Consider the following 20,589-nt stretch of genomic DNA (forward strand, 5'->3'; position numbering starts at 1 on the left):
CTCACTTCTCATTTCGCTTTTCTCACTTTCCACAGTGATAGTTGAGAAGTGAGAATAAAAGAGTGTGAAGTGAGACGTCTCCCTTCTCAATAATCATTTCTTACTTCTCATTGCTCACTTCGCACTTCTCACTTTTCGCAGTGATAAGTAAGAAATCATTAGTGCGAAGTGAGACGTCTCACTTTTCACTTCACACTACTTACTTTTCACAGAAAGAAATTAGAAGTGAAAAGTTAAACGTCTCACTTTTCACTTCTCGTTCATCATTTCTCGCGCTTAGTTTCATAGGGACGTAACTGTATTGATCGATTTCTCTTAATCGATTTTATATTTTGCTAATAACTCAATTGTTTCAAAAGCTACAACCGTGATTATTGATTCTGCTGCAAGATACAATCATCCTTTATCACACCAAACCATTAAATCATCGACAAACTAGCGCAATTCGGTTCAGTAATAAAAAGAAAACATCGACGAAGAGAAATCGATCAATACAGTTACGCCCCTATGGAATTAAGCGCGAGATTTCTCTCTTCTTATTTCTCACTACTAGTAATTTCTCACCTCTCGTTTCTCACATATTATTTTGCGCTTTTCCGTTTTTGCAATGAGAAGTGAGAAGCGAGAAATGTGGAGTGAAAAATAAGAAATCGGACATCCCACTTCTCACTGTAAAAATTGAGAGGTTAGCTCCTCATTTCTCACTTTTCATTTCCATAGTGGTTCTTTTCCAAAGAGGTTTGGGTGTGGTCCGAAATCGTATCAAACATTCTTATGCCTTTTGTGCTATACTTAAAAAATTTCTTTCTAAAACATTGATAAGCCATAAAAATGCCAACAGTGAATGATTTTTTTCATTCGTCTCAATTTCGACTTGACTACACGGATGATTCGCGATATATTTCGTTCGGTATAAGAACGTTAGGCATAAGTACGTTAGGTATAATGAACGCTCTGCATAAAACGTGCCAAAAACCTCTGCATACAAATGTGGAAGATACTCATTTTAAAAATGTATTGCAGGTAACCACTTTCCCTTCGATAGAACTCGAACCCACGACCCTAAGTACGCTAGACTGGTGCTTTTACCAACACTACGCTGATCGATTCAGTAGTTTTTCCAAGTCTATAAGGGTCAGACGGACAGAAATTATTTTTATGTATATAGATAAAGATAATACATGTCGTACTCGGCCTCAGTACAACTATTATATTCTACTATATTCTTTATACGTAGCGAACGTGCTCACGGAAAGACTATCCAAAATTATTTCTCACGGGAACAATGTCACTCTTCAAAATTCGTTTACAGAATCATGTTCTGGCTTCTTGCTTCAACGCTTTCAACCGTTTCAACCCAGCTCCCGATCGATATCAATATTCAATAGGTACACTATTGAAACCTCGCTCGGATTGTTTTGTTTTCGACCAAACTATGTCCAAAGGGATTGACGATCCCTCCCCAGGCCATTTGCGAGTTGTGGTGCCTGCTTAGGTTGTGGTGGGGTTTGACAGTGGGATCTGTTAAACCTCTATAAAAAGCTGCATGTATCCGCAAGTAGGCTCCGCCAAAGCGACCGTGTGCCGCTCAAACTTCACAAGCCCAAGTCCTGGTGTTAGGTGGGACGCTAAACAGCCCTGACACGACGGCCCCCCGACGAGACAATAATACCAATAAAACGTCTTAAAAAACAACCATTACGAACGACATAGAAGATAATATGACTCTGTACAATCGGCAACGACCTAGGCGATGATTGGAAGCTTGGAACATGGAACTGCAAGTCGCTAGGCTTCGCAGGTTGCGACAGGATGATCTACGATGAATTACATCCCCGCAACTTCGACGTCGTAGCGCTGCAGGAAATCTGCTGGACATGAGATCTAGAAAGTGTGGAAAAGTGCTACCTTCTACCAAAGCTGTGGCACCACCAACGAGCTGGGAACCGGCTTCATAGTGCTGGGTAAGATGCGCCAACGTGTGATTGGGTGGCAAGGATGTGCAAGCTGAGGATAAAAGGCCGTTTCTTCAACTATAGCATCATCAACGTGCACTGCTTACACGAAGGGAGACCCGACGACGAGAAAGAAGCGTTCTATGCACAGCTGGAGCAGACATACGATGGATGCCCACTGCGGGACGTCAAAATCGTCATCGGTGACATGAACGCTCAGGTAGGAAGGGAGGAAATGTATAGACCGGTTATCGGACCGGATAGTCTGCACACCGTATCGAAAGACAACGACCAGCGATGCATAAACTTTGCAGCCTCCCGCGGAATGGTAGTCCGAAGCACTTTCTTCCCCCGCAAGAATATCCACAAGGCCACATGGAAATCACCTAATCAAGTAACGGAAAACCAAATCGACCACGTTCTAATCGACGGTAAATTCTTCTCCGACATCACGAACGTACGCACTTACCGCAGTGCGAATATTGAATCCGACCACTACCTCGTTAGGCGCAGCGTCTCTTGAAGATGGCTGGAGAGACATTCGATCCGCCATTGGAAGCACCGCAACCGCTGCACTTGGCACGGTGCCCCCGGATCAGAGAAACGACGGGTATGACGGCGAATGTGAGCAGTTAGTTGAGGAGAAGAATGCAGCATGGGCGAGATTGCTGCAACACCGCACGAGGGCGAACGAGGCACGATATAAACGGGAGCGGAACAGACAAATCTCGATTTTCGGAGGAAAAAGCGCCAGCAGGAAGATCGAGACCGTGAAGAGACGGAGCAAGTGTACCGCGCTTATAACACACGAATGTTCTATTAGAAGTTGAACCGTTCACGTAAGGGCTACGTGCCACAGCCCGATATGTGTAATAAACGGGAACCTTCTTACGCACGAGCATGAGGTGATCCAAAGGTGGCGGCAACACTACGAAGAGCACCTGAATGGCGATGTGACAGAAAACGGTGGCGATATGGTAATGAACCTAGGAGCACGCGCGCAGGACATACGACTTCCGGCTCCAAATCTCCAGGAAATCCAGGAGAAGATCGGCCAGCCCAAAAACAATAAAGCCCCTGGAGTTGACCAACTACCAGGAGAGCTGTTCCAACACGGTGGTGAGGCACTGGCTACCCGAGCAAAAGTCTGAAAACATAATGAGAGCATATAGAAAACACATTTGGATTTCGACATCAAATTGAGATCATAATTTGTTTTTCAAATATGAATCATCATGATTGATTACATATTTTGATCTCATTTTGCTGTAGATTTCTAAATTGTATGATCTGACATCAAACTGTGTACTTATTTTGTTATCGGAACCAATATCAAATTAAGTTTTCGATTTGCATCGATAGCAGGAATAGTTTTCTATTTGATGTCACAGTAAGGTTTTTCTGCTATACATTTTGTTATTTTAACCGTTAAAACGACGAAAAAGATATCAAATTAAGTAATCATATTCGGCGATTTCACAACATCAAAACGAGTTATCGTTTTGCTTTCAAGCTTTGATCGGGTAGAGCGATACACTGGGTAATTACCAAGGTTTGGGAGGATGAGGTTCTACCGCAGGAGTGGATGGAAGGTGTCGTGTGTCCCATCTACAAAAAGGGCGATAAGCTGGATTGTAGCAACTACATTGCTGAACGCCGCCTACAAGGTACTCTCCCTAATTGTATGCCGCCGACTAACACCAATTGCAAGAGAGTTCGTGGGCAGTACCAGGCGGGATTTATGGGTGAACGCTCTACAACAGACCAGGTGTTCGCCGTCAGGTATTGCAGAAATGCCACGAATACAACGTGTCCACACATCATTTATTTTTCGATGCCGCATATGATACAATCGATCTGGACCAGCTATGGCAGCTAATGCACGAAAACGAATTTCCGGATACACTGATACGGTTGTTCAAGGCGACGATGGATCGGGTGATGTGCGTAGTTCGAGTTTCAGGGTCATTATCGAGTCCCTTCGAATTGTGCAGGGGGTTACGGCAAGGTGATGGTCTTTCGTGTCTGCTATTCAACATCTGGAGGGAGTAATACGAAGGGCAGGGATTGACACGAGTGGTACGACTTTCACGAAGTCCGTCCAGTTATTTGGTTTCGCCGACGACATAGATATTATGGCACGTAACTTTGAGAGGATGGAGGAAGCCTACATCAGACTGAAAGCGAAGCTAAACGGATTGGATTAGTCATCAACACGCCGAAGACGAAGTACATGATAGAAAGAGGCTAAAGAGAGGTCAATGTAAGCCACCCACCACGAGTTTCTATCGGTGGTGACGAAATCGAGATGGTTGAAGAATTCGTGTACTTGGGCTCACTGGTGACCTCCTATAACGATACCAGCAGAGAAATTGGAAGACGTATCATGGCAGGAAATCGTACGTACTTTGGACTCCGCAAAACGCTCCGATCGAATAGAGTTCGTCGTACCAAACTGACTATCTACAAAACGCTTATAAGACCGGTAGTTCTCTACGGACACAAGACCTGGACGATGCTCGTGGAGGACCAACGCGCACTGGGAGTTTTCCAAAGGAAAGTGCTGCGTACCATCTATGGTGGGGTGCAGATGGCGGACGGTACGTGGAGGAGACGAATGAACCACGAGTTGCATCACGTAGACAGAATGTCGGACAGTAATCCGGGATCCGGTGAAAATATAAATAAATAAAATGATAATCCTATATTTGACTGTAGTGTCGCACTCTAGGTCTCAAAGGAAATGTAAACTTATTTTTATATATAGGGAAGAAGGTGAACTGGCCAACTTCTTTGTCGCGTCGTGTCCAGTACATACTGGAAAAGGTCGTGACAGCAGATCACCCTATTTCTATTTCAGACGACCAAATGAAAGAATCGTGGATTCTTTGATAAATTTCACATGAAGGCAGTCATGAAAGTATGTTGTGCTTTATTTTAGAATTAAAATTTCTAGGTTATTTTGATAGATATATACGAAGAATAGTGACTAGTCGATAAATTAATCATACTCCTTTAATTCACCGAGTTGAAAGCGGTAATAAACACAAACATAAAGCAGATATTGCACACTTTCATGCCCTGTCACGGAACAAATATTTTTTGAGATTTTTGTAGCATACCATTCATCCTTCGCGTTTCTATAGATATTAACAGGGCAGATATATAGGGGAGAACGGTTCAAAATGCACCCCTTAAGCTTTTTCGATGTTTTCATTAATATGAACAAGAATACCGTACCATTTCACGTGGAGATGCGAAATTTACAAAACCAGTCACATTTCACAATGATCCAGTTTTCATGACTTTCTAACGGCTCTAAAAAATGCCCTAAAATAGGTCTGGGGCAAAACGCCCAAATGGTGGTGTAAAATGTTACAATTTCATGTAAAATAATGGTGAACGCATGGTTGTTTGTTTTTTCTTAATGGGTTGAACTACAATCTTACGGGTGAGGTGGAAGAATCGCAAATCGTTAAGTTGAGGTGAACATGAAAGGATTTTGCTTATTTTTTCAATGTAGCTCAATAATGGATAACTAATTCTGAATTGTAATGGTAATATTCGTTCCTACAACAAATTATATGAGTGATTTTAAGGGTGAGGCCATTTTGCCCCAGGGCACGGTGGAGTAGCTAGAACAAATGGCTGGCCAAAAACCCTTTCTCGTTTTTCGAACTTTTGCATAGTATTATATTTTTAGAATATTCTTCAATATTATCTCCATTATGTGTCATTGAAATTTTTACGTTTGTTCCTTATTAGTATTAATGACAACCTATCAAAAATCATGTTGATTTGGTGGTTTTCAGCGTGTCGTAAGACAAAGATCAGTTACCACTGCTGACTAATCTAAACAACACATATAATGTTAGGTTTATAGTACACAAAACATCATTTATAGACTGCCCTAGGACCTCCATGAGTTGAAATGAATTATATTTAACATTAAGATGTTATTTCATAAACATAAATAACATGGAGTTTTTGCCATTTTTTAACAAACTTCATTATTAAAAAAGTAGAAGTACTCCCTCGTATTCCGCTACGAGATTGTACACACATGAAAATATAGGCTTTCATCTTTCCATTGCGGGTTAAAGATCATCCGCACTCGTCCGCAAACGAATTTGCGAGTAACTTCAAAATAAGTTGTTTTCATATTTTCCGCCATTGTTTTCAACAGATATAGGCAGAAAAAATCCGCAGATAACTTTTTCTGGTTTTCGAGGCATTTGACACATAGACATGATTGAATACAATAGTAACATACTCTGTTTTTTGTTATTCACTCGTTCATTTGGTAGGCTCAAATGCTGTAGGGCGTTACGGGGCCGATTAAAAAAAACTGTTTAATACAATTTTGTAACCTAACCCTCAAATAATAATGTTAGTTTGGGGCATCTGCTACTCATTTAAATCGCTACAAAACATAGCGCATGCTCCATTATCTTTCATCTCCTTCCAACTAACCAATCTTATGAAAAATCTAAATATCAATTGTATTGAATTTGGCGATTGCATTGACAACAGATATGTAAATCTCGATATAACTTAAATACATCATAGTTGATATTATGTAGACAAGTTGAAGCAAAGAAATAATATAGGGTAGGAGATAAAACGGATAAGTGCCACTTCAAGCTAAATAGAAATAATTCGAATAAGCAGTTTACTTGGACTTAAGTGAAGTAACCACTTGAGGCAACCTTGTACATAGGACCAAAACAGGAAATAGAAAGAAATATTTCTCGCTTAACTTTTCAAAAGGACCTAAGTAACATTTTTTTCATGAATTAATTTGAATAGCGCAATCAACATAAAAACATGAAAGCTTTTGATTGCAGTACTAGAATTAATTCATGAAAAAAATGTTACTTAGGTCCTTTTGAAAAGTTAAGCGAGATTTCCTCTCCAAAAATAATCGATCCTATGTTATTGTAAGATGAAGATGATTTAGGCAAAAAGTTCATGAACGACCCATAAGGGTGCAATAACAATAGCCAGACTTTTATTTAATCAATTTCAAATTTTCCGATGCAACTGATGTTATGCGTGAGTAATCAGTGTTAATTGTACGTCCTGGGTAGCTTTCGTTGCTAAAAATATAATAAACTTGTGAAATGGGAGCTGAAAATCTAATGTTTTGTTTGAATCGATTAATGTTTACCTTTCTGTAATAGGCCCCTATCAAATGCTACGCGAGATTTTTCATTTTTCACGTTTCCCACGCGAATCAAGGACAAAAGTGAGTGAAAAAATGAACTGTCATGGAGCTGTCGCTTCTGTATAAGTTTATAATTTCATTTTTGAACATATCAAGAAAGGTCATTTATCACTGGTAGGTGAATTTGCACCTGTAAAAATGTTCGAAAATCGATTGTTACTATGTTTTTGCATCATAAATGCAAAACCTACCAGAAAACGCCGAAATATAATATTGGCCAGGATTTTGGTCCAGTTACCCCTTAGTGCAGGGGTGCATTATGCACTGTTCTCCCCTAAACATCGCGTGACATCTATCATTGAAAATGAGAAATTGTAGAACTGGTCGTGTCGCATAGAGTCTATTCTGGCTTCCCCCTAGGATGACCACCAAACGACGTTGACAGTCCCAGCTTTTACGATGGGCTTTTCTATTATACGCCACCGGGGGTTTAGACTGGCTTCGTGGCGAGTGCTTCTATGTTCCAGTTAGGGCTTCCATTCCCGGAAACGATTTCCCGGGAAATCAATTTTCCCGGGATTCTTGATTCCCGGGATGCAAACTTTAGTTTCCCGAATTTCCCGGGAAATTATTATGTTAAAGTATTTGAAAATCCTTCTCTTATTTTGATGAGGAATTATTATATTTTTGACTAAAAGATGCACTGTTCCCATAATGAAACTTCTGTTAAATTATGAAATTTCGCTTCCAAAGCAGATTACACCCCATATTAAAAAAAAAGTGTTTAATCTGTGGATGCTAGTATTTATTGTACGGTTCAACTCTAACGCGTGTTGAAGGGAGGTGAAGCAAAGCATAAGTTTCCATCGACCGTTTATTTATTCAGTAGGCCCAAACACCGGTGGGGGATTACGATGTCGAAATAAAAATTTAGTGTTTGATGAAATTTCTCAATAGCAAAAACAGACAAATTTTCTCCAGATATTTAGGCAAGGGCAGTGGCGACTTGGTAGGTTTATTATCAGAAGTTTTTTAAGACCTTCAATACTTTTTAATTCAAATCCCAACTCGTGTTCCAAACAGACTCATGTTCCGAAAACTCGTTTTTGTTTAGAGATGTCTTTTTTTCTAAATTATAATGAAATATTGAGAATTTACTTTTTGGACACGTCAGAGTACAAAAGTTAACATATTTTAGGTCTTTACTATCATTGAGGTGAACTAGCCTAGGGCTAAAAACCTCATTAATAAAGATTATAATAATAATATTAATAATAATAATAATAATAAGTCTTTACTATAAGGTCATTAGAACAGTCTAATAACAAAAACTTGCCAAACTTATGCAATTTTATGCGTTTCTGTTGCAGTTCGTAATTTCAAATAAAGTTTGACAGAAAGAATTATTTAATATTGATAGTTAGGATTTGTAAGGTACGACCATAAAGCGTTCGTCCGAAAGTATTTTTTGTCGCTTTCGAAATAACATTTCATTTTTGAAAATATTTTCATTATAACCTCAAAATCAAAGGCGAAATGTGCACAAATGTCGTATCAAGGTTCGTATTTTAAATCAAATTTGATCAGAATATTGTTTGTATTAAGAAAATATACGGACGAGTACCAGAATGGTTGATGTTAGGAACCTTATGATAATAACAGAACAAATCCTGTCAAAGCCGTCTTCTCCTCCATATCAAGGAAGAATGCAAACATTATGGAAATGTAGCACAAAGCGGAGCTCATTTGGACACAGCAGATCTTACTATTGAACCAGAGCAGATGCTGAAAATTTGCGTTTTGCATTTCGAACTAAACAGAGAAAAATCTCAGACATTTTAACAACTCTTCAATCATTTAAGCACAATGTAGCAAATATCAGGTTATTATTTCAAGTAATCATTTTGAGTTTAGGATAATTGTTTTATTTCCCGGGATCCCGGGAAATCCCGGGAAGTTTACATTTTATTTCCCGTTTCCCGGGAAGTTGGTTCCCGGGAAAAATGGAACCCCTAGTTCCAGTTTGCGTCGGTAATGGTTGAAGCGGTACACTATTAGCAATGGTTGCGGTCGTTGGAGAAAATTTATTCCCATTTCCCAACGAAGGCGACGATAGCAGATCCAGATAGCCCTCTCTTACAGAGATTTTGAAGTAATATACCAATGTACTAAAGGCACGCATAGTAAAACTACAAATCTAGATCTGTAAAGGGCGCAACAGCCAGAATTTATTTTTTTCCTGTTTCTTGTCTACATACATAGCTGCATAGACAAAGAACTGGAAACAATAAATTTTGGCTGTTACCCTTTTACGTCCTTTTCAAATGTTGGTCTAGTGAAAATATACATTCCATACAGCTACGTAGTTCAACATCACCTTTGCGTACAACTCGTTTGGGCTGCACATTTGAGTTTTTTTGTCTAAACTAAGCAGTGCTTTACCAAGAACCTTCAAGCCAAATTTTAAATCATCCGTTCTTAGAAAACATTTGTCCGAATAATAAGAATACACAAGCTAAAGCCGTTATATAACTTTATTTATTTAAATTGCATCTGTAATATAAATTAATTAACCATTGCATACGCTTGTAACCCAGCACCTACCATCAAGTACAGTTAGACTTTCAGTTTTAATCTTTCAACCTCTCGCGGATGAGATTATCGTGTGCCGCTCTTATTTGCATCAACTAACTGCATTTCCCACCGTTCTTTAAGCTCCATCTTTCTTCCAAATGCATATCGAATTCAAACAGACAGTTACTTTAGTGCGAGTGGAACTTTGTATTTACTGATTCCCTTTTAACCTTTCGGACGGTGCAGTGACGGCGGAATTCCAGATCTGATGCTTGTGTGAGCTTTGCCGGGGTAAATGTTGGTGGCAATGGATGGGGTAGTGAACGCGCAGGCAAGACAGCAGGATTTATGTTGCAAAGGAACAGAAATCATGCTGCCCTCTCAAGAATGGCAGCATAATACAATTTCCGTAAAATAATATAAATTTCTCACAAAAGTAAGAAATTGCCAATCAAGAAAGAAGGGATTAGCAATTCATAAAATATAGTTTCCCTGCAGATTCTTTGATTCAGTGGAGAATTTAACATTCCCATGAACATAAGAAAGTTTTCCAAAAATCAGGGTGTTATTTGATGAAACATTTTGCTAGGTTGACACTACCTCAATTTCTGTTTAGATAATTTCTAATTTCTAATACATAATTCTAATTTTGTAATTCATTTTTATGAAAGAAATCTAAGTTTCTTGGAAGCGTTTCTTTTTAATACCTCGAGAAAGGGCAATGCACTCCGCAAACGATCGTTGTAGAAATGCATTCTTCGTTAGTGCCCGCGTGAAGCTTTCCCATAGGTTCGGTACATTTAATGTCGTTCAATAATGTTTGCAATTTAGCAGGGATTGGTACTTACAGTCCCTGCTCATTCCGACGGCGAGACATTTTTTGAACCGACAGTACTGGCAGCGGTTTCGGTTCAGCCGTATCACCAGACACTTGCCATCGCGCAGGCAGCGGTACTCGATCTGCTTCTGGATGCTGCGTCGGAAGAATCCTTTGCAGCCCTCGCACGATGTCACCCCGTAATGATAGCCGGAGGCCTTATCGCCGCACACCTTGCAGGCCACGAACGTCTTCGAGGAGGTCGTCGAGCTGGCATCCGCACCGACGCATTGCTGCTCTGTAATGGAGAACGAGAAGAGATGCAACGGGTGGTTAATGGAGATGATGGAGTGGAGAAATTACAAGTGAGTCGATTGGTGTCAAGTGTGAAGCCAACGGAGGCATAATTGGACATCATTAGAATCGATAAGGAAAATTATGCAAATGAATTCCTGTAAATGATGAATATAAGAACTAGTTTTCGGTCAAATGAAGAAAATTGTTAAAAATTCGATAAAATGCGCAAAAACTTAATACACGGGGCTTTTTATGCGGTTTGTTTTTGCTTATTTCTTGCCTTCTGATTTATTAAAACATTCAGTTGACCCCACGAAAAAATCCACAAAAAAGTAGAAGGTTGCATTCGAGACTCGACTGCCAATTGGACGTCGGATTACGTAAAGGGTAAAATTTTCAATTTTGAAATATTGCAAATGTGTATTAACGCTGATGGGATGGTTACTGATACCATCGTTGCGAATGCACTGCAGTCATAAAGCGGTTGTGGTTTGAACTGCGAAAAAAAAATTTCTTGCAACAGTATCTATAGTATGGAATAGTGGCCTTGAAAGAATGCGCCTCTCCAATCTCGAGAAAAATTTCTTTTGACTGCTACTGACGCCAATATGAGCCAATGAATAACTTAAGACGACATCCATGCAAATAATTTTTTGAAGCATCTCCCTCCGACGAGCGCCAAAACCAAACCAACCAGTTTTATGGGTTTCTGCATTTAGTTTAGTTTTCGGCAATACATATTTTCAGTTAAGCTCATCATATTGCATTTATCTACTTCCAAGTATGCAGAAAACTGTAACTAGTATTAAGTTAATTTTGCTCAAATATGCTCGGGAAAACATAAAAATATATTTTCTAAGGCTGTTTCTCATTTCCCGAATTAAACACAAATTAAATTAAAAAAGGACAGTTGAAAAAAATCCGAATAACGCTGCTCACACAGCAAGATTAAGACAGATAACGAATTGTTTTGACAGATGCCTTACCGAAAGGCTATCATTTCACTCCGAAAACGAACTTTTTATAGAAGCTTCGGAGACCCATAGTGTTATATACCATTCGACTCAGCTCGACGAGCTGAACAAATGTCTGTCTGTCTGTGTGTATGTGTGTGCACAAAAGCTAAGAAAAACATTAGACAACTTTTAATATAGTAATCCTTAACCGATTTCCTCGCAAGTTATAAAGAAGATGGTACATCGAACCACACGCTAAATTCACTTACTCAGTGACTGAGTAAAATTGTATTGTCGTCTCTTTTTTCCCATAGAATTTACTCAGTTTCCGTCAAAAGCAGGACTACTCATAGTTATGAGTTGTCCTGCTTTTGGCGGAAACTGAGTAAAATTTCCTTGAGAAGAAAAGAGAGGGCAATACAATTTTACTCAGTCACTGAGTAAGTGAAAGTTAGCGTGCATATTCACCATATAAGGTTGGTGTCTTGGCTAAATGCGAGAAAGGCAGTTTCACTACTCGGTGAATTAAGTTGGGTTTTTATTTTGATTTCAAATCAGCAGCCTAATAAAATATATTTTCATTGTTTTTTGGGAACTTGAAGGAATTGATTCTAGATTTTTTTTGGCGTTTTGGTCCGAAATAATTTCAGTATTTAATTCAAAGCTTTATTTTTTAGCTAGATTTTTTTTCTTCTTTCCTTTAGCAGATACGTTCATTATACTTTTACAACGTGTTTATATTTGTTTATATTATTCCAAATGATATTTCCTCATGTAGACATCAAGATAGAAATCGTATAGAAATTTTGTATACGCGCATTATCGCCTACGTCTACATCTGCTGGGTTTCTTATAAACTTCCTTTGAAAATACTTCTATGTGAGGTTCGAAAGGAGTTCGGTGGAAATTTCTGAAGAGTTCTCGAAATAATTTATGAAGAGTTCTTGAGGGAAATTCTGTAGGATCTCTTCAGTAAGAACTTCAAGAGAAATTCTTTGAGGAAAAACTGGTGGACATTTTAAAGGAATATACGGTCAAAATCTAAATAAACTACAGGTTGGTTTCTGGAGGATTTCGCTATGAAATTTCATAATAGCTCCTATGAAACATCTGAACTCCAGAGAAATTTTTAATGGGATTTTGGAGGAATTACTTCATGAACTGGAGTCTACGCCGGAACTATCTGGGCGGGGGTGGGGGGTTATTCCGGATGAACTCCTTGAGAAACTTATGATGAAATTCCTGGAGAAACTTCCGAAAAAATTCTTAAAAAAGCATCCTGAAGAAAATTTGATGGAAATTTTGTAGGAATTCTGGAAAGAAATTTTAGAGGACTTCCGATGAAATTTCCGGAAAAAATCCTGGAGGAATTTTTGGAAGAAGTGCTGGAGGAACTTCAGGACGAATTCCTGGAAGAGCTTACGGACGAAATCTTGGAGGAACTTCCAGAAGAAATTCTGGAGAAACTTTCGGAAAACATCCTGGAGTAACTTCCGGATGGAATCCTGGAGGAACTTTCGGATGAAATCCTGGAGGAACTTACAAATGACATCCTGGAGGATTTTCCGGATGAAATCCTGGAGGAACTTCCGGAAGAAATCATGAAGGAACTTCCGGACGAAATTCTGGAGGAACTACCGGAAGAAATTCTGGAGAAATTTCCGGATGAAATCCTGGAGAAACTTTCGGACGACATCCTGGAGGAACTTTCGGACGAAATCCTGAAGCACCTTCGGACGAAATCCTGGAGGAACACTTGGATGAAATCCAGGAGGAACTTCCGGACGACATGCTGAAAGAACTTCCGAACGACATCCTGGAGTATTTTCCGGACGAAATCGAGGATTCTGAACAAAGTCATGGAGGAACATCCGGAAGAAATCCTGGAAGAGCTTTCTGACGAATTCCTGGAGGAAATCCTGGAGGAACTTCCAGATGAAATCCTGGATAAATCTTGGAACTTCGGGACGAAATCCTGGAGGAACTTTCGGACGACACCCTGGAGGAACTTCCGGATGACATCCTGTAGGAACTTTCGGACGAAATCCTGGAAGAACTTCTAGACGAAATTATGGAGGAGCTTGCGGACAATATCCTGGAGGAACTTCCGGACGACATCCCGGAAGAACTTTCGGACGAAATCCTGGAGGAACTTCCAGACGAAATCCTGGAGGAACTTCCTGTTGAAATCCTGGAGGAACTTCCAGACGACATCCTGGAGGAACTTCCGGACGACATCCCGGAAGAATTTTTGCACCACATCCCGGAAGAACTTCCGAAAAAAATCCTGGAGGAACTTCCGTACGAAATACTGGAGGAACTACCAAAAGGAAATCCTGAATGAACTTCTGGACGAAAACCTTGATGAACATCCTTACGAAATCCTGGAGGAGCTTTGGGACGAAATACTGGAGGATCTTACAGATGAAATCCTGAAGGAACTTCCGGATGAAATCCTGAAGAAGCTTCCGGATGACATCCAGGAGTAACTTCTGGACGACATCCTGGAGGAACTTCCGGAAGTAATCCTGGAGAAACTTCCAGACGAATTCCTGGAGGAAATTTCGGAGGAAATACTGGAAGAACTTCCACATGAAATCCTGGATAAATCTTGGAACTCCGGGACGAAATCCTGGAGGAACTTTCGGACGACACCCTGGAGGAACTTCCGGACGACATCCTGTAGGAACTTTCGGACGACATCCTGGAAGAACTTCCAGACGAAATCCTGGAGGTACTTGCGGACGAAATCCTGGAGGAGCTTGCGGATGAAATCCTGGAGGAACTTCCGGACGAAATCCTGGAAGAACTTCCGGACGAAATCCTGGAAGAACTTTCGGACGAAATCCTGGAGGAACTTCCGGACGATATTCCTGAAGAACTTCCGGACGACATCCCGGAAGAACCTACGGACCACATCCCGGAAGAACTTGCAGACGACATCCTGAAGGAACTTCCAGACGAAATCCTGGAGGAACTTCTGGACAACATCCTGGAGGAACTGAGGAACTTCCGAACAACATTCTGGAGAAACTTCCGGACAAAATCCTGGAGGAACTTATGGACAAAATATTGGAGGAACTTCCAGACGAAATCCTGGAGGAACTTGCCGACGAATTCCTGGAGGAACTTTCGGACGAAATCCTGGAACTTACGGACGACATCCTGAAGGGACTTCTGGACCACATCCTGGAGAAACTCCGAGAATACATCCAGGAGGAACTTCCGGACGAAATCTTGGATGATCTTCGAGACGAAATTGTGAAGAAACGGACTACATCCTGGAGGAACTTCCAAACGAAATCCTGAAGGAACTTACGGACGACATCCTGGAAGAACTGCCGAATGAAATCCTAAAGAACCTTCGGACGAAATCCTGGAGGATCTTGCGGACGACATTCTGGAGGATTTTCCGGACGAAATCCTGGAAGAACTTCCGAACAAAATCATGGAGGAGCTTCCGGAAGAAATCCTGGATGAACTTCCGGACGAAAACCTGGAGGAACTTCCGAACGAAATCCTGGAGGAGCTTTGGGACGAAATACTGGAGGATCTTCCAGACGAAATCCTGAAGAAGGTTTCTTATGACATCCATGATAGAACTTTGGGACGAAATCCTGGAGGATCTTCCGGAAGAAATCCTGGAGAAACTTCCAGACGAACTCCTGGAGGAAATTGCGGAGGAAATGCTGGAGGAACTTCCAGACGAAATCCTGGAGGAACTTTCGAAGGACATCCTGGAAGAACTTCCAGATGAAACCTAGAGGAACTCCGAGACGACATCCTGGAGGAACTTCCAGACGAAATCCTGGAGGATCTTGCGGACGAAATCATGTAGGAACTTCCGGACGAAATCCTGGAGGAACTTTTGGACGACATCCTGGAGAAACTTCCGGACGACAGCCTGGAGGAACTTCGGGACGACATTTTGGAGAAACGAAATCCTGGAGGAACTTCCAGACGAAATCCTGGATAAATCTTGAAACTTCGGGACGAAACCCTGGAGGAACCCCGGGACGACATCCAAGAGAAACTTCCGGACAAAATCCTGGAGGAATTTACATACGAAATGCTGGAGGAACTTGCGGACGAACTCCTGGAGGAACTTCCGGACTAAATCCTGGAACTTCCGTGCGAAATCCTGGAGAAACTTCCGGACGAAATCTTGAAGCGACTTCTGGACGACATACTGGAGGAACTCCGGGACTACATCCTGGAGGAAATCCTAGAGGAACTCCGAAACGACAACTTCCGGACGAAATCCTGGAGGAACTTTCCGACGAGATCCTGGAGGAACTTCCGGTAGAATTCCTGGATATGCTTCCGAAGAAATAGCTGGAGGAATGTCCAATATTCCTTTGATGAACTTTCCATTGAACTCGTGAAAAAAAAATCCTGAGGAATTCGTTGAGGTACTTCAGAATAATTTCCGGAGAATTTTTGACGCTTGAAGTCCAAGCCGACCCACGCTGCCACGCTGCCGCCACAATCATCAACGGCGTGACGCCGCCGCTGACTGAAAATGATCTATCACGGCACCGCCGGTAAAATTTCAACCGGCGCACAGATCTTATCGTGGCTTGCCTTATTTTTTGCCATATTTGACTTATCTTCCAATATTATTTTTCCTTACCTCAAATGGAGCAACGACTACACCATTGTCGTATTCAAACAATTCTTCACTCGATTCACTCTTTCGCAGAAAAATATCTAGTGAAAATTAGAAAGCGTTCTTACGCATCAAGAATCGAACACTGAATGATTTTCATTCGGTTTTTTTACGTCACGCATTGAAAAATCTAGCATCCCATGCAAGCCTACACGGTTAGAAAAAAGTACCTAATTTTAGGTAATTTTTTTTTCTCGTGCATCTTCCTCCCTCTTCCCTTTGTTGTCATCGAGTGAAGAGCAAAACCACTCTGAACAAGAGCAGCAAAGTGTGGGAACCCAATTTTAAGTAATATCATGTCTACATAAATTAGGTAAAATTCACCTAACTTTTGGTTAGTTTCTGTTCAAAATTAAGTATATTTGACTTAATATAAGGTAAATTTTACTTAATTTAAAAAAAAAAAAAACATAATTTTGGCTTCCCACATTGAACCCACGATTTGAGTGAAAAGTACCTAATATTAGGTACTTCTTTCTAACCGTGTACCAAAATTGAATTTCATTTCGCATTTGCTTTGTAGTATGCTGGCATTCTACATGCCTACTATGATTAGATTTCAAATTCGCTACCCTAGCAGCACACATATTCCATATAGGTTACTGCAACTCATATGTGATCAGATTTAGTCGCAATCAAGTTGCTGCAACCAGATTTGCTTGACTTGTGCTGCTCGGGTATCATTGTATAGGGGAAGAGGCCCCAAAACGCCCCCCCGAGGCAAAACGCCTTTTGTGGTTTCCCTCATATTTACCGTTATTAAGATGTCCGTAACAAAACTAGAGCTAAAATTATGTAGGTTAGGCGAAATAAGTTTCAAAATAGTGTATGGGAAGGTCGGAAAAATCGAAAATTTCCACATTTTGAAGAAACATCTAACATTTTGGCGAGGCAAAACGCCCTAGTGGCACTAAGCTACAATGTACTTGCGTCTCCACGCACTATCCATACCAGAATGCTGATTCGCCGACGCGTGGTGTTTTGTTCCCTAGGAGCTGCCAGCTAAAAGGCGTTTTGCCTCATGAGTTTTCCGGCAACAGAATATCACCACTTTTTTGAAATGTGAATATTATCAATATGGTTGAGATTTTTGACAAATTTTGAATGGCATCAACTAGCTATCTTGTTTAACTGATGCATAATGTAAAAATAACCATGAACAGCGTTACAAATAAGACAATAAAGCAGTGTTTGCTTAGCTAGGGCATATTGCCCCTCCTTCCCCTATTATTGTCAATTGAAAATGTTTCGATATATTTTCTATTTTTTTATGCAAACGATTTATCGAACAATGTAACCGAACAAATCGAATGTCTTTTCAGGTTCATTATTCCCCACAATGCCACCTCAGACTCTTCATTCTTATTCCAATGATCGGTTTTTCGAATTCCACGAAGTAAATCGCATCTCTCAGAACTCAGACCGAAACTCAGTTCGGATCACTGCCTGATACCAGTCAAAGTTTTAAAATAAAAGCGAGACGATCGAAGGTATTTATCGTTATGGACGTTCTGAGGTATATTCATAGGGACACGGCAGGTATTTCCGTCCATCGTCATAGGGGCTAAAACCAGCGAAAGCAACATCCATTTGCTAGAGTTCCACTATAGCAGAACGTATCTCCTGAGCTTAAGATTTGATACGAATGAGTTTGTCAAAAAAGTGTCTCTTTTATTGGTTTTCGGGACTATGACGAAAAGACGAAAATGCCTGCCTTAACCCTATATAATTGATCCCCGAGATGGTAATAGATTTTGTCACTTCGCAATGTTACTTCACTTGATAAATAGTTTTCCAAAATTGAATCTCATTCTTAAAGCTTCCGACGAATATTGGCGTAGGCCTCACAATTTTGCTGATTTTGCTGCATTCTACATATGAACCATATGAAAATTAAAAGTGCGACAAACAAAGGCACGCGTGTCTTCAATTATCGTACGTGAGAAATTTATGATTATACGGAAACTAATAGCACATACATACGTAGCTTAGTAGCTGCGGCCTTCGGATGGGCTTTCCCAAATACGCATGTTTATAATATTGTGATAAATGCAGATGCGTCGAGGCGCTTATTATTTCACATACTTATGCACTGACCCGGAGTCAACTAAACGAGTCGGTGATGTGATGTACTTTCCGGTACTTGCTGAGACAGAACATTGTATTTAAAATTGTTTTAAGTAGGTAGAACTTATAAATTCAGTGATTTTTCTTAAACTTATTTTAACCCAGTATAAAAGTCCGTGAACATCTTAGTCACAACTTACTCCATTTCATCATGAAGACTGCACATCTTCTAGTCATCGTCGTGTTATTGGTAACGGGTCTGATCTCCTCCGGTAGTGCCAATAGACCCATTAAAGGTATTCCGTTCAATCCGATAAGCATAGTGAATGCGAATGATATAAATTAATAATTTCTCCACAGCACCCGATCCAGTGGATCCGTTTCTGATTGTCAAAATCATAGGCCCGACTTCGTCGCCGAAGCCATGCGGCGAGAATGAAGTCTATCTTGAATGCGGCAGCGAATGTCCTCCGACCTGCTTCTCCTGGAGGGATCGGCGACGAACCTACTGCCCGAGCACGTGCGTTTCGGGGTGCTTCTGCGGACTGCGATATGTACGCGACAATGTGACTGGGAGCTGCATCCGACCGAGGGACTGTAGAAGGATATTGCGGTCCAGGGGGCCGTGAGAATAGTGCTTTTGGTTACATGAAGTTGTTTCTATGAAAATGCAATGAAGGTTATTGCTAGTTTTTGTTGATTGATTTTGACCCGTTTGTGCATTTGAACCAGTTTTACAAGTAGAAATAAATAGATTTAAAACATATGAATGTGTATATAAATGTTGGACATAATTTTTAATTTATATACGGTCGATTTGCTGGCAACAAATTGCATTCTTTTGGTCATTTTGAAGAAAATCTAACAACTGGGCAATTCGGGTCGGGCCAACTGGGCTGACATGAAGAACTGTGCGAGTTTCTGAAAGACAACAACGCCTGAACAAAAAGGTAACATTTGAAATTAGATAAACAAATTTACAGTATTGAACAAAATGATATCGATATTTTTTTTGTACGATCTCGTTGGCAATACCCAGAAGCCCCAATCTTGACCGTACAACAGAATAAAGTCAGATAAATCCAAATATTATCTTATATACTCACCCATATGTTGCATTACCCATCATCAAAAACATATAGACGAGCTTTCCTGCAAGTATATCAGAAAGGCAAAAAAACCCACATAATTTGCATCTCACGAATCCAACCCAAATAAACCGTTTCTCCAATAATCGAAATAACGTCCGGAAGCGACCGACCCGTAACGGTTCGGCTAGTCGAGATTCTAGTCCAGCCAGCTTCCAGGTTCAACGTTCTCCACAGTCCACACTCTTCTAATAAGTGTTTTGCTTTTTGCACGGAGTGTTTCAATGTTCTTGCCGTACCCTTTCTCTCCTCCAACAGACGACGACCTTTCACCGGCATTGATCGCGGAGTGGATGAGTTGTCGTCGTTGGTAGGTATGTGGTTGTGGCCTTTCTTAGGCCACTAATGTACGGAAAGGTTATCACTTCGTGTTATAAAATCATACATTTTATGAAGATGAGTATTTCTGAGAAAAACTTCTCATAACCACAATATCACTTTATTGAAAATATAGTTGAAAGCAATTTAATTAGGTCACGATTTGTTGGTATATTCAATTGTTGTGAAAACCGAAAAACAGAATTTGATAAACAAATAACCCTTAGGTGGATCAATCCATTCGTTCTTACGTTTTTATGTTCGTATGGCTTTCCAATCGCGCGGTAGTGCATTAAACTTGCAAATATTTTAATTTAAAATCCATTGATCAACATGATATCGCCTACCGGTACCGTATTTTTTATTTCTGTTTCTGTTTTTGCATCGTTCTTTCCTCACGTCTCCCCAAGCGATCCAGTCTTTCCCGCGAACGATACATGTAGGGGAGAACAGTGCATAATGCACCCCCAGGCAAAATGGCCTCACACATAAAATCACTCATATAATTTGTTGTAGGACAATTATGACCGAATATTACCATTACAATTCATAATTAGTTATTTATTATTGAGCTGCATTGGAAAAAATGAACAAAATCCCTTCACATTCACTTAAATTTAA

At 40.4% G+C, this 20,589-nt stretch overlaps 2 protein-coding genes across 3 annotated transcripts in view; one reads left to right on the forward strand and one right to left on the reverse strand.

Annotated features, from left to right (window-relative positions):
- LOC134210773 (ecdysone-induced protein 78C) overlaps positions 1-20,589 on the reverse strand; it is a 112,141-nt gene that overhangs the window by 21,129 nt on the left and 70,423 nt on the right. For both annotated transcript variants that reach the window (XM_062687032.1, XM_062687031.1), the window contains one exon: positions 10,545-10,811. In XM_062687032.1, coding sequence (XP_062543016.1) covers positions 10,545-10,811 — 267 coding nt within the window. The remainder of the gene's footprint in view (positions 1-10,544; positions 10,812-20,589) is intronic.
- Positions 18,568-19,241, forward strand: LOC134210776 (cysteine-rich venom protein 6-like). The gene is made up of 3 exons (XM_062687036.1): positions 18,568-18,619; positions 18,676-18,798; positions 18,863-19,241. The coding sequence occupies exons 2-3, from the start codon at positions 18,714-18,716 to the stop codon at positions 19,129-19,131; spliced, it is 354 nt and encodes a 117-aa protein (XP_062543020.1). The 5' UTR covers positions 18,568-18,619; positions 18,676-18,713; the 3' UTR covers positions 19,132-19,241.

The sequence above is a fragment of the Armigeres subalbatus genome, chromosome 2 (genome assembly GCF_024139115.2).
Source record: "Armigeres subalbatus isolate Guangzhou_Male chromosome 2, GZ_Asu_2, whole genome shotgun sequence".
Taxonomy (NCBI): domain Eukaryota; kingdom Metazoa; phylum Arthropoda; class Insecta; order Diptera; family Culicidae; genus Armigeres; species Armigeres subalbatus.

Excerpts from the sequence above, each read along its gene's own strand:
- LOC134210776 (XM_062687036.1), top strand. The coding sequence starts at position 18,714 with ATGAAGACTGCACATCTTCTAGTCATCGTCGTGTTATTGGTAACGGGT. Across the intron at positions 18,799-18,862 it reads TGCCAATAGACCCATTAAAG|CACCCGATCCAGTGGATCCG; the intron begins GTATTCCGTTCA and ends ATTTCTCCACAG.